Source organism: Pelmatolapia mariae, linkage group LG10_11 (genome assembly GCF_036321145.2).
Source record: "Pelmatolapia mariae isolate MD_Pm_ZW linkage group LG10_11, Pm_UMD_F_2, whole genome shotgun sequence".
NCBI classification, from domain to species: Eukaryota; Metazoa; Chordata; class Actinopteri; order Cichliformes; family Cichlidae; genus Pelmatolapia; species Pelmatolapia mariae.
In genome coordinates this window covers 56,690,758-56,704,301 of record NC_086236.1, presented here as the reverse complement: position 1 = coordinate 56,704,301, position 13,544 = coordinate 56,690,758, and the positions used below count along the sequence as shown (strand labels likewise).

Here is a 13,544-nt window from a genome sequence, read left to right as displayed (position 1 = left end):
TGGTACTAGCTCTGTGAGTGTAGAGCAGAGTTTTAGATTGTCTGTGCAAGTGTGTGGGAGAGGGTGAAATGTCCAGAGTCAAATGAGGACAGCCGACAGTGTGCATCTCATTTATTTTCACCCATTCAGACTTTCCAAACAGCCAGAGCTACCTCGGAGCCAGAATGGCGTACCATTAACCCCTTAAATTACAATACATAAATAAAAGCTGTTTGCATATAAACAGTTGCTGATGTACACATTCCAACTTGCTGAAGTACACGCAGATTTACAAGGACACTGAACATGTTTGTTGTGGGTGTTTTCTTTCCTCTTTCTCCAGAACTATGACGCGAGGCTCTTTTTTGTGTGTTTTTTTAAAGTTTACTGCCACAGCGTCCTCTCCTGTAGAGAAGCGTTTGCATATCCAAACAGAAGTAAACTCTGGTAGCTGTATACTATTTACACTGTAAAAAGACCAGAGGTTAATCTGAACCAAGAACATTGTGACCAGAAACAACTAAACTGAAAGCTGTGTTTAACATTCATATTCATGGAGCGTTCCCAAAAAAACACAAGTAGAAGAACAGAGCTTGTTCCACCTTAAAAAAAACAAAACTCCAAGCTTTCTTAATTTAACAGTTAGCCCTTGGCCCTGCTTGTCAAAAAACTCCCCCCTCCCCCCTGCAACGACCAACCAACACAAGCGGGATAGTAGGAAATTGCATCCTCACTTCTCAAACACACTTTTACACACTCGCACACAAACACATACTTTTAACCATCCCATCCCTCCTCATTCAACTTAAGCTCCAAATTCACTCGCGCCCTTTGGGCCCGTGGAGTGGCCCTCTTTCTCCATCTACAGGAGAAAAGATGAACTACATAGTGCTTCTGCTCCACTGGATTTCACATTTAAAAACGTCCCACCGCCTCACGATTGTATTCTGCAGCTTAAAAAACAAACAAACAAACAAAAGGAAAAATAAAAACAACGTGTTCTCAAGTAAGTCGCAACACAAAAAACGTTTCATTACAGCTCAGATTTTAAAAAAATGCAACAGAACTGTGACACAAAATCCAATTTGTTGGCTGTACAACGTTAAGAAATCTTGAAGGTGCTTGTAGCTTCTTCTTCGCCTCCTTTTTTGTTTTTTTAAAGAGTCAGTAAACAAACACGATATAAGTTAAGGGTTCCTCGGGGTATGATGAAAAACTCTCCCTCAGGCTGACCAGGGCCGTCCATCATGGAGAGAGGAGGGAGGAGAGATGGACGTTTTTTTGAGATGATGACTTCCGCTTGTTTCTCTTGTGTAGCTGCACCGTCACAGAGCTCAACAAGTTAAACTTGTTCTGGACATTTAAAAAAAACAAAACAAAAAAAAAAAACAAAGTCTTTACTCGAGCGTCGAGGAGCAAGTCCCACTGGAGTCGTGTTCTACTCTTCATCGGCGTTCTTTAACATGAGGATGGAGTTGTAGATCTTCAGAGCGGGTCCTAACTTGATTGACAGGATCTTGACGATGTCTGCTTGTGTGAGCAGCAGGAAGGCCTCGCCATCGATTTGCTGAAGAGGAAAAAAATCAAGTAAAGGCTTTGTTACTTTAAAAGAATTTCTATTGTACGCTGGTTGACGCACAAACAGTATGAACACAGAACACCTCTAATACTAGAAGCACCAGGAGGGGTCAAACCAACAGCAACACTTCTTAACTTTTAAAGTACGATTTGACAAAATAAGTATTTAGGATCAACTTTTAGGTGTGTTATGAGTTTTGTCAAAGATTTCGATTGTTTCACTACAGGTCATGAAGTTAAAATACACATTAGGATAATCTGATAAGCAAAAAGAAATAATGATCAACTTAACAGCTAACACTTCTAAAAAATGCAATTATTACAAAGGAGAAGATGCAGATAGAAGAGAAGAAATAAAGCAATCAATAATGCAATAAATAAACAAATAAATAAATATTTATTTATAAATAAATGAATGAATGAATTAATAAAGTACTTGTCCCCAGGTGACCGGGCAAACTCATAAATGATTTAACTTCTAATGTAAAGTCTGCTGTGTTTACAAGAAACGATTGATAGCCAGCGTTAACAAAGCAGGCCATAGAAAGTCACCAGCATCACTGAGGGGGGAAGATCGCACCCCTAACTAAGTGTCTGCACTGAGCCAGGTTTTCCTCTCATAGCAGCGAGGTTTGCTGGATTTGGGGAAAGAGTCTGTTTATTTGCTGTTTATGTGTCAGAAACTGTTTAGTAAACTTAATTTTTCAGACAGTTTTGAGCGATACTACGGACAGTGAAGTTAGCATAAACACCAGGAACACTGGAAAGTCTGGTTGTTCTCGACTGCATCACTGTTTGGCTGTTTTTGTGCAGCCGGGATTCTCGGTCTGCCTCACGGGCTGGCTTTTTTCCCATGCGGCGTCGCTTTTGTGTAAACAGCAAAATTCAGCCGAGCAACATTTTGAAAGGTACATCTGAAAATTGAAAGTCTGAACCTGGAAACTGTTTCCACTGACAGTCACCTAAATCAGTCTCACTAAGTCCTCTGATCAGCCTTTCAGAGTTCCCCATCTTAAAGTTTGTTAAACCTGCTTTCTGTCTTACTGTAGCTGTGATATTTAAATAAAGTTAAACAAAACAAAATTAAACATCAAAAAAAGCTCATTTTAGAGAACAAACGTGGCTGACATTTTTATTGTTTTATAAAAATCACTAAGGGTTTGTTTGCCATTGGTTAACGTGCAACGTAAATCTGAACTAGCACAGGGATTTACATTAGAGTGGACATATGAATTGTTTTGGAAGCACTAAAACTGAGGCTTTTTTTTCTCTCATTTTTCAGTAGAACCTTAAATTTATGAAAATATATGCAAGATGAAAAAGCTGGAGACTGCATGAAATTAAGCAGTCAGCAAAAAGGTGTCCGAGAAGACTGCAAACTATGACTGATGCAAAAGAACAACATCTACGATTTAATGTGCAGCTATTTTTAAGCCAGCTTTACGCCAGACTTCAGACCACACACACACACACACACACACACACACAGACTAAACTGATGAAGTTGCTTATTGCTGCCACTTGTATTCCCTTGTTTATTTATTTATTTATGCATGCTTTCTTCACATGTTCTCAAATGCAAAATAAGGACCTCTCACTTGTTCCCTTCACAGGAAATGAGCGAGAGCTTTCTGACCAGCTGCTGATAAACAAAAGTGGCACCCAAAGCAGCTGCTGGATTAGAGAATAACCTCATTCATGTCAGCAGGGAAATACACACGTTTGATATTCTGAACAAGGCTAGGAAATAATGGGAAAGCTAAACTGATTAAACCTCAGTCAGTTAGGTATTGTCCGATGTCCTTAGTTGATTAATTACTCAGTTAAATAACATATAAGGACTAATCCAGAAAAAAAGAAATGAATAACCTTCAACAGCATCTGCCTCACATCCAAAGCAAGTTCTAAATTGATTTGTCTAACGATAAAGCATTAAACAATAATCAACAATGAGCAGTTATTAGTTAAAGCCCTGTTTAAAGCCGTTTTCTGTGCTGGGCACCAGCATCTCAAAGCAAAACAAATGAGCGTGTACTTCTTACAGAAAGGTTGTGTGGGCGAGAGCCAAAACATCCACGACCATTATCCCACTCTAGTAACGTAAAATACAGTGGGTGGATGAGCAGGCAGCGACATGCCTCACGGCCAGAGTGCATCAGCTCAGGTTCGAGTCCAACCCGTGTTCCTTTGCTTCATGTCTTCCCCCTCTCTCTCCCCACTTTCCTGTCTGTCTTCACTGCTTCACTATCCAATAAAGACAAAACACCAAAAAATAATGTAGAGAAACAAAAGAGGCTATAATTCGCTGTAAACCAACCGATGCTGAATCCGCCAAAATAAGGTTTATCTAATTCTAATTCTGTTTTGGTGATCTCCTTTGCTCCCTGTTTCACTGTATGTATTTACACACTAAGAGAAAACACACACACACAAACAAACAGATTGAAACAGGGAGCAGAGGACACCAGTAAAACAACACGCTACACAAGTGCACATAAATCAGTTAGGAGGTTGGGACTGCTTCTCCTCCTCCCATGCAAGCCTCTGCACGTCCTCCTTCACTACATCCATGATCTCTTTCTGAGGTCTTCCTCTTTTCCTCCTGCCTTGCAGTCCTTATTCAACAGCCTTTGTCCAGTATGTCTACTGTCCCTCCTTTGCTACATGTCCAAACCATCTCAGCCTTGCTGCTCTAACTCTGTCTCCAACCGCTCCACCTGATTTGTCCCTCTGATGTATTCATTTCTGATCTTGTTCAGGTCACTCCCAGTGAAATCTTAACATTTCTAGCTTGGCCTGCTGTCTTTTTTTCTGAGCCACCCTCATACGTCACAGCAGGTCTCAGCACCCTCTTGTAAAGCCTCCCACTTCACTCTTACATGGATCCCCTACATAAAACACATTTTCATTTCAAACTGTTCTGGAATATCTGCTGAACTCTCCAGACTACACTCTGTAGTGTTTCCGCTGAATTATATTCTGTGATGGTACTGTACCTACATGCAAAAAAACAAAACCCAAAAAACTCAGCTTTGCTTTCTTAGATGAATTATCAATAATACATCTTGACAATAATCAGAGCCATGATCAGCTACTTCTTCAGTGACTCCATCGTACTGCAGACAAAAGTCCAACTGCAGTAAGCAAAGTCTGTCCCTGTTGTGCTCTGAGGCCTCAGTGAACTTGGTGTAGCAGCACATGGGTCAGTTCTCCATCTGCTGCAGGTTCTGGTTAGAGTTTCCCTCCAGCTCATAGAGCATCATCCACACTGGGGAGGTGGGAATTTTTCTGACCGCACGAAAAGAGACTTTCTACAGAACCAGCTGACTGATATTGATGACAGTGGCTAATTAGCACGCCAACAGGGTAACAAAAGACGTGAAGGGACGGAGCCTGCCTGTTAGTGGTGGCTCAACTTTAAAAATAAAAGTGAGCGGACTGTCTGCTAGCACTTCGATCGCAGAGGCATCGATCCTTCAGAAGTTTCAGTGTACATGCCATGTGGCTTTTACTTTCACTCTCACTTCTTTTTACAAACCATCCTGAAGTGCTTACCTCTGTTTTAAATGTAGCAGCGTGTTCTTTGCACCCTGGAAGCCCTTTGACAAAACCAGCCACCTGAAGAACAAAGAAAATAAACATACAGAAAACAGCTTCAGACAAACGCAGGATGTCGATCAATGCGTGTTTATCTACTAATCGTGATTCTTTACATGCCTCTATTGACCCTCAATCGTTCACCTGACTGCCAAAATGAAGGCTCCAGCTCACCGCGACACCCAGAAAAGCCCTTACTGAATATTCATGCACAGTTGCGGTCTCCCTGAACAACTAGCCGCCTTCATGTTGGATGAGTGGATTCAGAGTTTGTGTGCCTGCTTTTCTTGTGTTTACACAGTCTGAGTGTCTAAGCATGTCTAACCTCCTCGGCACTCCAAGTGGCCACTCTCTTGGCAGTCAGCCCCAGGACCTCAGGCAGCAGCTGGCAGTGTTTGTCCCAGCAAAGAGCCACCCGATGGGGAGGCGAGGCAGAGATGCCGGGGGAGAACACCGACTCGTGGAGGGCCTGCTGGAGGGAGATCGCCTCTGGAGAGGCTGAGGAGAGTTAAGAGGAGTCAGTGGGAGGAAGTGAGGGTGTGAGGTACGATTCCTTCTGCACTTTTTCCCCCGCTTACCTTTACTATCGCCAATCTCCTCTTTGACATAATGCATTTTCAGGTATTTGGGAACTGGAGCTGTCCTGAAATGAAGACCAACGACAGAATGACTCCTTGAAACAAACAAATCATTTCAGGCGCAGCGTAGTGTGAGGCTATCGTGAGCGACAGGTACCGTTTAGGTCTTGTTCCATTGTGGCTTTGCTCGCTGGCTCCACTCAGTGCCTCTGCCTGGCTACTGCGTCCTGTACGCTCAGCTTCCACCGTCGCCGGTTTCCTAGCAACACAGATAATCATTGCTCAGGTACAAACCACTGCATATAGTTGCATGCAAATCCCCTGATATGATAGGAGCTGTTAAAGTATGTCGACAAAGGATTGAACCTGTTCTGGGCGTCCTCTGCTCCTTCGGGTTGATCTTGCGTCGAGGAGTTTTGTGTTGTGTTGTTTGCATTTGGGTCAGGGCGTCGCCCACGAGGATGAGGCCCGCTGAGGGCGGGAGGCCGCTCTCCGCTGAGACGGTCTGGCAGCAAACCCTCTTTGTTCAGATTCACCTCTGAGTATGGACAGCTCACCTGACTGCACACAGAGACACAAACATAGCTGGGACACACAGCCTTTATTTTTTAAAACTCCAGTAAGAGGTTATAACACAGACAACAGAAAGGCAGTTAATATCGCCTCGCCCTCCTACATACAGACAAACACACAAGTAACACATGTAGAGTGCTGGCAGCCCACACAAATAAAAGCAATATTTGAGAACCTGGAGACTTCTCCGCTTTTAGTTACTGTTAAGATGTGTTTACTACACCTTAATATAACAATATGACATTACCTGACGACTGACGGGACAAACAAAAATGGAAACTGTGATATTTTATTGAAATCCGTTTGGAAAGTGGCGCACTTAAGAGTGTTAAAAGTATTTTAAAAACAGGATAGAAAGGCAACACTGCAGCGACTGAGAAACTATGACAAATATTCCCTGAGGTAAACCGGGAGAGCAATTGGGGAAATGCATAAAACATCTTAAATGAAAATGGAGATGTAAGACATAAGAGTTGCAACAAAAGACGACTGTGAAAGGTTGAGCTACGAACGTGTAGTGAGTCCCATAGCGAGGTCCCCTGATGTGCCCAACGCCGTTGCATCCCGGGGTAGGACATCCTTGTCCTGGAGCAGTCACTAAATCACTGGAGCCTGAAATACACACACACACACACACACACACACACACACACACACACACACACACACACACACACACACACACACACACACACACACGGGAAACTTAATAAAACTATGCAAACAACCATCCATTCTGAATTCATTATACATTCCTCTTAATGTCTTATCCAAGTAAAGGCAGAGATCAAGTGTGCTGACTCATCTGTTGAAATTAGAAATCTGGCAACCTCACCCTCAGCACCCAGCAGGACAGACAAGGACAGTCTGTGTGTCTGTGTGTGTGAGTGTGAGAGAGAGTCGTAAAATGTGTCACACCGTTAGGATATTGTAGTGGGTGTCCAGTTTTTTGACACCACCCGACAGGATGCAGGTCTGGGCAGTCGGTTTCCACCCAATAGTCATACTCTGAACTCCAGCCATCAAAGTGGATCTGCAGGAGAAGAAGGACGGGAGGGTAAACAAGAATTTAAACAAAGGCTGAGCACAGAAAAAAAATCAAAAAGCATCATGATGAAGAGACATCTCCCACCTTTAGTCTGTGGTCCTCTGTGTCTGCTACAGTGGCAACACGAATGAGCATGGGATTCCTCTTATCAACAGCTTCTACTTTCATCCCAACCTGGAAACCATGCAGAGGTCGCTGGAAAAAACACAGAATCACATGACTGTATTTAGCCTACTGTAGCACAGTACCGTAAATATCTGCATACTCGTATACCATACCACTTTGAAAGCTCGTGCAGGAGCCGCCTGTGTGCCCGTCTCTTCCAGGTATTTCTCCCATGAGAAACTCTTTGGTTCCTTACATTCTAAGGAGCGGAGATAAAGACTCATTAGGTGCACTGGATACTGCAGACAGACACCATGTAAACAAAGCCATTTCTACAGGTGTAACAACAACATCCAGCAGGTTAAAAATAGGTGGCAACATGGGTATCTACAGGAAATTACATCTTACTATTAATACACTTAGCACGAGCACACTTACTTTCTACAGAATAATTCATCTGTGGCTTTGTGATCAGATTTTACTATTTCAAGATTCAAGGTTTTTTTTTTTTTTTTTTGCCATTTTTATTTATTTTATTTAGCATTTTTTATTTAGCTGGCCTTTAATTAATCATCTCAGATCTTACAAGAGTTGGGTCCTGCAGTATATTACATTCATACTGACTCACATGTGTCTTGGTCTGTCTTACCAGCTGGAGTTGTGAGTGTTAGCTCAGCCTCTTCACAGTAACCCACAGGGTGGATGTATGGACTGCTGGCATCACACCTTAAAACAAACACAAGTAAATGGGCGAACGATAACACCGGGGGTTTTGAAAGAAATATTCACCAATAAAAAGGTTCAGAAACTCTTTAGTTACAATACTAGTCTGTTTATTTAAAATACAGTGGCATGCTGTCTTCAGTAGACAGGCACTAAATTAGCACTGCTTTCACATGGATTCTAATCTCCAGCTGCCCTCAAGGCAGACCGGCGAACATCTCTGGGTAATAATCTCTCACCAGTAATCATGTGTGTCATCCCAGTTGTCAAAATGAATGAGCAGGCGGTTGTCGACAACGGCAGCAATTGTTGCTACACAGATCAAAGCAGGATTCTTCCTGTCAACCGCCTCCAGTTTCATCCCAGCTCTAAACCCGGATGGAGTCACGGACTAAAAACAAACAAACAAAAAGACAATATGCATTTAGCCAATTTAGCCACACGGAGCCTATAAAATCCACTGAATCACAGAACCATCTGACAGCTTCAGATGTGTTTAACACTCACTGTGTTGAGGCTCTTAAAAAGGTGTTTCGGGGCCAGCTGACCCCTGCAGTTCTTCACGTACGTGCTCCAGTTGAACTCTCCATCCTTACAGCCTGCAACATGACAAGCCCAGTCAGCTGAGTTGTGACCCAACTTTGTTAAAAAAATAAAAAATAGAAATTCTACCTTGAATTTCATGTTTATTGGTGGTATTCTTGTTACCTTTAGGCAACAATAACTTGTGTCCGTTCTTCTCACACCAGCCGGCTGGTTTCAGATCCCACGAATCGGCATTAGCCCAGAAGTCATAGCATTCTGGATATCCGTCAAAGTGGAGCCTCACCCTGTAACCTTGGATCTAGGATGCAAAGAGAGGCAGGCATCCATGAGTCAAAGTCTTTATCTAGAAAAATATTATAGCGTATAGGTAGCATAGTCAAGCATTAGCATTAATACCTCCGCAACACTGAGCACACAGAATAGAGACGGGTGTGCCGGGTCAAGTCCCTCCAGCTTCATCCCCACCTTAAAACTGTTCCTGCTTTGTGGAAACGACTGGTGCTGCAAGAATAATAACAGCACAGGTCAGATAAACAAGACTGTGAGTTTCTACTTAACAGGGTACAAATGGCAGGTATATGCAGGTTTTTACCTCTTTGAATAGTTTAACTGGAGCAGCGACGGCTCTCTCCTCTTCGATGTAAGAAGGCCAGCTCCATGCACGTTTCTTATTGGGTGGGGCAGCAACTAAAGGTTGGGTGAACAAATAGTGACATATTACGTGTTGTATTAAGTGTATGCCTATGACACACAATGCACATAAAACCATGAATACGTGGATGTATTCAAGGCAGTCTGACAATTTTCATTCTATCAAAGTCCCTAAATAAAAATGGGCAAAAACAGCATGCTCATAATATTGGTTTAAGTCTAACCAAATGAATAAAAACTCATTCTTCATTCCTGCTTTCTGTTGCTCTGAGAAATATATTGCCTGTAGGTTTCATGAATTGAAAGATAATGCAAATGCTAATCAGAAAATCTGACAATCAAATCAGAGGACAGTCTCGAAAGCTGAGAATGTATCACCAGATAAACAACACAACAAAAAACTGATTTAGGGCATTAACAGATTCTAATAATGTTTAGAGTTTCATCATACCCAGCTTGGCAATTTTGGCTCCTCTCCTGCCCTTTGTAGCTTTAGCCTTTTCCTACAAGAAAAAAGCAGAATGAGCAAAACGTGTTACACAGGACTATCACAACTCTTCTCATCCTGTAGATGAGAGGAAACTTAAGCCTGAACATCTGGTGTGTATGTAGCTCTGAAGGTGACCACCAAACACAAGTGTTGATGGTATATTCCTCACCTCTGGTTCTTCTTGGTTTTCTTCCTCTTCCTCACCAGAGTCCATGTAGATCTTCCTCTTTTTGCGCACACGTTTGCCAAGTCTCTCTCCTTCTACTGCCTGACCCTCCCGTGCTTCTCCCGGAGACGATCTTCACAAACACAAAGAAGGTCCACATGAAACAAAAAATATTAAGTTAATGTAAAAAAAAAAATTTAAATGGGGGGAGGGCGTTATTAGAGATAACAGAGGCGTGATTTTACCTGCCACTGGAAGGCTGGGCACAAGCTGAGCAGCAGAATTTCCCCTGCAGGAGGGCATCCCCAGGAGCACGGCCACCGCAGGCCCGGCACCTTGACAGCTCCCCATTTGAGCCCAAGTCTGCACTAGAACCAACTTCAACACTGGGCCCAACCTCCACACTAGGGCCCTCCATACTGGGGCCCTCCTCTAAAGACAAAAGCACAGGACCAGGAGCTAAAGGACGGAGGAGAAAGAAGGGCTGAAACTGATGCCGTAATGTAGCGTAGACTTTAAAAACCAAACAGTGAAAGTTTTCATTATAACAATGACAATCATGTGCCATCATACCTTTAGCTTGAGACAATCCTGGTTTACTCTGATTGGCTGAAGCTTTGCTTGTCCCTGTCTGTGATTGGCCTTCAGGTGGAGGGGTGGGCGTGTGAGATGGTGCGGGGTCCAAGGTCTCACTGTTAGGCTCTGCCTCCTGCCCTTTGACCTCTAAATCTGTGACAATCTCAAGAGTTCCAAACTCGGTCATGCGGAACTGAAAAAAAGAGACACATTCCTATCAGCCAAGTTGGTGTGCCACTATGGTCCTGATTATGAGTTCAGCCTGAGAAACAGCTATACATATAGCCTCCTCCCCCTATAAACAAACATTTACACAAGCAAGAAAGACCCTGGACCAAAAAACAACAACAACAAAAAATCTCTTTTGTACCCTGATATCACTGCCTGGCAGCGTTGCAATGCCATCCTTCCAGTCTAAGGCACCCATCATGTCAAACTCAGCTCCCTGGGAGGGGCCATCACTGGGTGGAGTGTCAGTCATTCCCACTCTGCTGATATGACCAACCTGCAAAGAGTCACATGGAAAGGCATGGTATTATGCGCACAGTCTGCACCTCTGACTTTTACGCTTCTGTTTTCCAGGCCTATTGTTTCCCTGTACATGATAACTGCAGTGAGGCAAGCGGTCCTCTACGGCTTGATCAGCGAACTGATTCCGATCACAAATGCAGTTTTTATTCCTCCCTGCACTTGTAAACAGCTCTGCCCAGCATCACCACTAGATGGCGACTGCGCGCTGGCGTGCAGGATACACCATGCACTTCGATTTCAGACAAAACAGTCAATAATAATATTGTTTTGCCGGCCAACTATCAGAGAAATGCGAGCACAAACGACCCCATTAGGGTAAACATTAGTCCAGATCATTGACAAAGAAGAGGAAAGACGTCTCAACTTTAAGTTAACCAGACAAGTTCGTCTTTTCCTTGTTTTAACAGTATCTCTTAAAACCGACTGCTTGCCTGGCAAGGAGCAAGTGAGGGGCTCATTTGTTTATCAGCTGTAAGGAGAACACTGTTTTCTGCACTCACTGGCCAAACTTAAAAACGTCTTTATTCGCTTAATAATACGATATAACGTTTTAGTCCCGACGCATGTTCAACACTGAATTAAGGTTATATTTTCTGCTTGCATCGTGGTCACAACCGTGTCAAAAGTAAACAACAATCAGAGCTCCTGGATCTCGGTTAAGTTAGACTTTGCATCCCATGCCTCAGTTTTATTCTAGCCATAAATAAAGTGTATGTAAGAGCGCCCATGATTAGCATTCGTCTTATACAAAATGGCGGAGCATAGGAAGAGGCCACCAACACGTTTAAACTATGTTAATTACTCAAGTTACCATTTTAAACAAATGCCGCAAAACTGCTACACGTTAAACAAAGGCAAACGCTTGCTGTGTAATTTCCTGACTTGGTGTTTTCATTCACTCTGGCCGTTTTTCTTCACTTTCCCCTTGTCACGGAATGTCAGCCCAGGTTGCTAGCTAGCGCTGACATATAGCTAACAGTCGCTAGCTCCACTCAGTTCATATGAACTGAGGGCTGCTATAGAGGGCTAGCCGTAGCATTGAGACTGGATGCAGAGCCAGCTATAAGGACGATCTGTAATAAATAAGTTTCCCGGTTAATAACAATAGGAAAACGCATTTGCAAAATGCAGATACATCACAGAATATCACGCACACTCGTAACAACACCGCGATACTGTTACGAGCTTTAACAATGTTGCTTGATTAATTTCTTCAATAGAAACTTGGAAAAAAACGATTTATTCTCGCCGTTTTAAATCAGAGTGGAAATAATGGAAACTGTCGCCAGTTTACAAAAACGAACGCCTGCTTTTCAAACGCCGTCCTCGTCAGCGACAACAAATGATTATTAACGCCCGTATTGTTTAACAATTGTGGAACTCACCTCGTTTCTGTTTTAACTCTTATTTAGAGCTGGATAGAGTGGTGCGCATGCGCGCAAGACGCGCTGCCTGACACAACTTTGGGTCTCGGAAAAGTTAAGTTCACTGTTGGTGGTCAATACCGGGCCTGCGTACGTTCACAAGACGCCCCAAAACTCGTTTTAGAGCCGGTGTAACGAGAATTATCCGCCGGCCAGGGGCTCCGGGTTCCCCCTTTGACCTAAACCGCCTATAAAAGCGTTAAATACGACTGTGTATGAGCGGAGCGCAGGGAGCACCGTATCCCCCCCATAAAGAGCCGTTGAGGAGCCGTTGGTTTCCCCGATGGTCAAAAACTGGTCACTTCCCACTTTTTAAGCACACTCTGATCACTGTAGTGGCTCGTTTGGGGCGGACATATTCAGGACACAAGCGTTAATAAGACTACAACCACCGCCGCTAACTATAGATATAAACGCTCAGGCCTGTAATATCACTTGAAAAACGAGCACAATGGGGCTGCTACACCCGAGACTGTCGGATGGAGTGTACTGAGGTGTGTCAGTCTTAACGTAGCCTCACATCTTATGCACTGAAATATCATCCGACTACAATAAGGGTGATGCCATCACGTTTCATCACATAGCGAGGCACGATTTATTTATTTTATTTATCTATTACTGTGACAAATGATGAATTTAACTCAACACCTGACCACACAGGTGCCTCGTCTGGTCACCACACCGGCTTGGAAGTATGTAGTGGGTGCAAAATCACTCATATTCAACCAGAATATAAGCAGCTAACCTGCCGGTATAAATCTCCTCCCATGCACACTGGGCGGCTTTCCACGGTAATGGCAAGGCTGTAGATGCGAGGTATATCCCCCCAAATGGTAAACACCTGGGCTGGGTAATATAACAAATATCCACGACGACATACAAGTGGCACATACAGAGGAAAGTCTTTATTTTTTTCAGTTAAAAACAAATAAAAAAGGCCGCCCTGATACGAGGTGAAACGAGTTCAGCTGGGCTGTAA

The 13,544-nt window shown here is 43.3% G+C and overlaps 1 protein-coding gene across 7 annotated transcripts; it reads right to left on the bottom strand.

Annotated features, from left to right (window-relative positions):
- Positions 1-105: 105 nt before the first annotated feature.
- l3mbtl1b (L3MBTL histone methyl-lysine binding protein 1b) lies at positions 106-12,608 on the bottom strand. 7 transcript variants are annotated; one of them, XM_063485272.1, is made up of 22 exons: positions 12,527-12,608; positions 10,981-11,115; positions 10,608-10,803; positions 10,280-10,493; positions 10,038-10,167; positions 9,830-9,881; positions 9,320-9,414; positions 9,124-9,228; positions 8,854-9,025; positions 8,689-8,780; positions 8,421-8,572; positions 8,108-8,184; positions 7,632-7,717; positions 7,438-7,548; positions 7,224-7,338; positions 6,818-6,917; positions 6,099-6,293; positions 5,890-5,991; positions 5,733-5,797; positions 5,480-5,652; positions 5,113-5,175; positions 106-1,546 (listed from the first exon to the last, which is right to left on the bottom strand). In XM_063485272.1, exons 2-22 carry the CDS (start codon positions 11,089-11,091, stop codon positions 1,418-1,420), a joined length of 2,535 nt encoding a protein of 844 aa, XP_063341342.1. In that variant the 5' UTR covers positions 11,092-11,115; positions 12,527-12,608; the 3' UTR covers positions 106-1,417. The 7 variants fall into 7 exon arrangements, with proteins under 7 accessions (XP_063341342.1, XP_063341344.1, XP_063341341.1 ...); XM_063485274.1 differs by lacking the exon at positions 12,527-12,608 and adding an exon at positions 11,953-12,458 and having other exon boundaries at positions 10,280-10,466; XM_063485271.1 differs by lacking the exon at positions 12,527-12,608 and adding an exon at positions 11,953-12,457.
- Between the last annotated feature and the right edge of the window lie 936 nt (positions 12,609-13,544).